The 3,925-nt window shown below is 44.3% G+C and overlaps 1 protein-coding gene across 1 annotated transcript; it reads right to left on the minus strand.

Annotated features, from left to right (window-relative positions):
- Positions 1 to 731: 731 nt before the first annotated feature.
- LOC128110358 (disintegrin and metalloproteinase domain-containing protein 20-like) lies at positions 732 to 2,993 on the minus strand. Its single transcript, XM_052738136.1, has one exon. The coding sequence runs from the start codon at positions 2,991 to 2,993 to the stop codon at positions 732 to 734; it is 2,262 nt and encodes a 753-aa protein (XP_052594096.1).
- Positions 2,994 to 3,925: the final 932 nt, after the last annotated feature.

Here is a 3,925-nt window from a genome sequence, read left to right on the forward strand (position 1 = left end):
CCTCAGAGCCTTCCTCTAGGAGACTCAGCATACCCTTCTCCAGATTGGGTTCTTTGTGATAGTCTGACAGTGGGGCCTTGGGAAGGTTGTTTCCATGAGGTTGTGGGTAGTATGCTTAGTGAGCCATGGATCTGTGTTAACGGTGATGTTCTGAATATCAGTTCCCTGGCTTAGTATGAGGTGATGCTTCTGTGCTCCTGTAACACACCCTCAACTGGATCCCAAGTCTGCCTTCACTCCCTCCATTCCTCTAACCATGTCCTTGAGAATCCTGTCCACAAGCTGTGGGAGAGAGGGCCACTGACAAAGATGGTGACAAGGGGTGGGAGAGAGTCAGTGCTCAGGAACCGCACTTTACAGAGTCACCCTAGATATGTTCTTAAAAGAGATGCAGACAACTTCCTTTAACCAGAGACCAGAGACCTAAGACCCAGAGCAATCCTGGCTCAAGGGCTTCTTCTACTAACAAGGAGCAAGCTTAGGGCAGCTCCTAACAACTTATAAAAGTACAGATGACACCAATTTGCAATGTTGAAAGATTTATTCCAGTGTGAGTATCAGCAACATATCAAAGACAGATGGCCTCAGAATCCACACCTCCCGTGGCCGCACAAAGTAGACTCAGGCTCTTCAGAACTGTGCTCTTGAGTTTCACCTTGTTTTCTTACTGACACTCATATTTTCCTTTTATTTCTCTTTATTTTACAGGGGCCAGGAGGCTAACTCAGTTTTTACTTTGGCGCAGTGGCTGCAGTTCCATGCCGAAGTAAAGCAGCTTGCAAGTCTTCATATTTGATAGTCTTTGTAGCTGCTACACGAACAGCCATCCCAAAGAGCAATGAGCCTATAAATACATAAATACGAGCAAAGACCACTCTTACGTATATCACTGGTAGTTGGCTCTGTCTTATTGTGCGCATTTTATGTGGAGGGGGTCCACTGTTTACACTCCCTCCAGGTCCTTCTCCCACGCAGTTTGGAGGGTCCCAACCTATATGACAATGGCAATTCCGATGATTATTGCATACTCCTCTAAAATTGCACTTTTCTGGTGTGCAGTCATAATTCAGTTCAGTAAAAGTTCCATTGCAAGACCCTCGATCACAGAAATTAGTTTGGGAACATGGAGTACCATGTCTCACCCGTCCAGCATCTGTTGATTCTGTTGAACGATGCTCATCGAGCCCAAAACAGGAAAACCCAGAAATAAGTGACTGATGGAATGAAACATGTTCCTGCAAGTGTGGAAGGTGGGTGACATTGGTACACTGCAACCTTCCACACATCTTATCTCTATCAGCACAAGGTGTGAATAAGAGGCTTTCTTCTGCTCTCTGACAATGTCCAAATCGATACTGTTCCTTATTGATGTCATAGCACATTGGATTGCCCTCATGAGCACTTGCACCAAAGATTTCCTTGCAATGCATATTGCGATCGGTGCAGTTTCCTCGATAGCAGTAACCCTCTTCTGAGCATGGTGTTCCATCTTGCAGATAAAAGTCTGTTGGGCAATGAAGTCCATTCCCACTACAGTACTCTGGAAGATCACATATGTTGTGGACACTTCTGCAAAGTGTCCCAGCAGGACTGTAGGTGCAGTTTATACAGCACGATTCTCTATCACAAATGCTACCTCTTGTGAATCTGCAATTACTCTGGCAGCAGGAATCTGCATAACATGCCTTGTGTGAGCCACAGTCACATTCCTCACCTTCATTTAGTACCGCATTTCCACAAATACCATAGGTCTTTGATTTATTATAATAAGTATGACGGTCATAGAAAAGACATGGCATGATACCGGGGGTATTGAGTATTTGGTTTAGCTCTACAAGGGAACAATTGCTGTAAACATCTGCTAGCAGAGGTCTCCTGAACATAACACAGGTGCGCCTTCTCTGGCAAACACAGGAACTCTCATCATCAAAATTCATACCTAAATTCCTCCCTACACGGTTGGCTACTACAACAGACACAAATATATAGTAGCGCGAATTTTGACCAATCCAGGTTAGAGCATTGGAACTACAGATACTCTGTTCAACTGGATTAAAATTTTCATCTGGGGGCGAATCCCTATTAATTATACTTGAAGCGTCAGGCGTAAATCTGTTATAAAAGTTTTCGATATAGTATCTGTGAGACTCACTTCCTGGTACTGAGGGGTCGTGACTAAATGGATCCTTTGTACTATACACAGTCAAGAGAAAGGCATAGTAGCGCATATGGATATTTCTCATATAGGTGTCCATTAAACTGATCAGTGAAAACAAATATACGCAAATTCTATCAACATCCCAGACTCTACTATATACAGAATGAGTTGATTGAAAATGGCCTTTTACAGCAGCTGGATGTGTAGCATAGTCTCTACTAGATATTCTGGGCGCCACAGTGAAATTTGTTTTGGAGTAGAGGGGGCCTATGCTATGGTCCACATGCTTCCATTCATTCATAGGCCCGACTGTTTCAGAATCAGCCACTATCTGAGAAATAAAGTGCTCGAACCTGTGTGAATCATTGAGGGGCTTGATTTCATAGGCAAGGTCATCGAACATTATGACCCCATTCAGGCCCCCATAACAAGTATCCAGAGTGACCATGGATTGAGGGATCCCCTCCAGGTAGCCAATATAGTAACAATCTGCAGGAAAAAAGGGATAATCCATCTGTAAGGCTCCTTGGTCATCCTGAGTTGTCAGCAGCAAGTGCCTGGGCCAAATAAGTGTCTTTCTTCTCAGGTGGATGGTGTGTCTCTGGCCCCTGAAACGCAAGCTGTAGGAGAGCCGTCCTGGTGGTTGAAATCCCTTACCATGGTATGTCTCCTTCCGAGGAATGACCACCTCTGATGAGATAAAACGCCATGTGGGACGGCCTTGAAAACAGTGGCTTGGAACCAGGAGCAGCACCCAGAGTGCTACCAGCAGCAGGGGGAGCCTGGGAGTCACAGGTCTTTCTACCAGCTTCATGCCCCAGGTCCGAGATAACATCCTGGATGAAGCTAGGCTAAAACCCTCTGCTGTGGCCATGCCTGGTGTAGGAGACACTGACGGTGGACAAAGGGCTTCTTCAGGCTCCTAGCACTGCTGGTTACCCAGACAACTTGAGGAGTTAGGTAATAATTATTGGGTGTGGCAGGAGTGAGCCTGGTGATGTTAGCTGAGATGGAGGTGAAGCGGGGCCCAAAGCAGCGTCTATGAAGTCCACCTAGGAGAGAAAAGGCAGAAGAAGCAGAGGTGTCTCCTCTGGACAGGCTCTGGGCATACAAAATATCATGACCACATTTTCAGTCATCTGAGTGTATTTGGTTCCCAGTGTTACTCTGGGTCTGTTTCTACAAGTCAATTTTTCTTTTTATTTTGCCTCATATTTCTCATATTTCTGGAAGTTGGAGGTAAATACTGTGAATATTACCCTTTTAGCTATGATTTTTTTTATTCTTCTAACATATTTTTACTTGAGTTTATAGTTAAGTATTTACAAATGGTTTTACCTTTTTGGGTTTTACTTGGGAGTTTTGGGATTTCCACATGTTGAATTCTTTGGGATAGTGTCTGAAACACCTTGGAACTCTAGAATTTTTAAAAATCCTATCTCTTGTGAGCATACTTTATCTCTGACCCTGTCTTAGTTTCAGCTGTTGGTCCCCTCCAACCCTTAGTACATTTCCTTCCGGACCATTGGGATTACCTCAAACATGCAGGCTGATCAGTTCTCAGTAGGAGATATGAGCAGCTGTCTTTTGGATGAATGTGCAAGAAGTATGTCACACACTTTTTTCCATTAGGGCTTTCATATCTCTTACTTTTGTAGAAGGAGAAGCATCCTCTGGGTTTCTCCAAAAATCTCAATGGGAAAGGAGGAAATAAGTGACATCACCATGGAGTCTCTGACAGGCCCTGTCTCAGACACATGACTAAAA

The sequence above is a fragment of the Peromyscus californicus genome, unplaced genomic scaffold (assembly GCF_007827085.1).
Source record: "Peromyscus californicus insignis strain IS unplaced genomic scaffold, ASM782708v3 Scaffold_15__1_contigs__length_86483966, whole genome shotgun sequence".
NCBI lineage: Eukaryota > Metazoa > Chordata > Mammalia > Rodentia > Cricetidae > Peromyscus > Peromyscus californicus.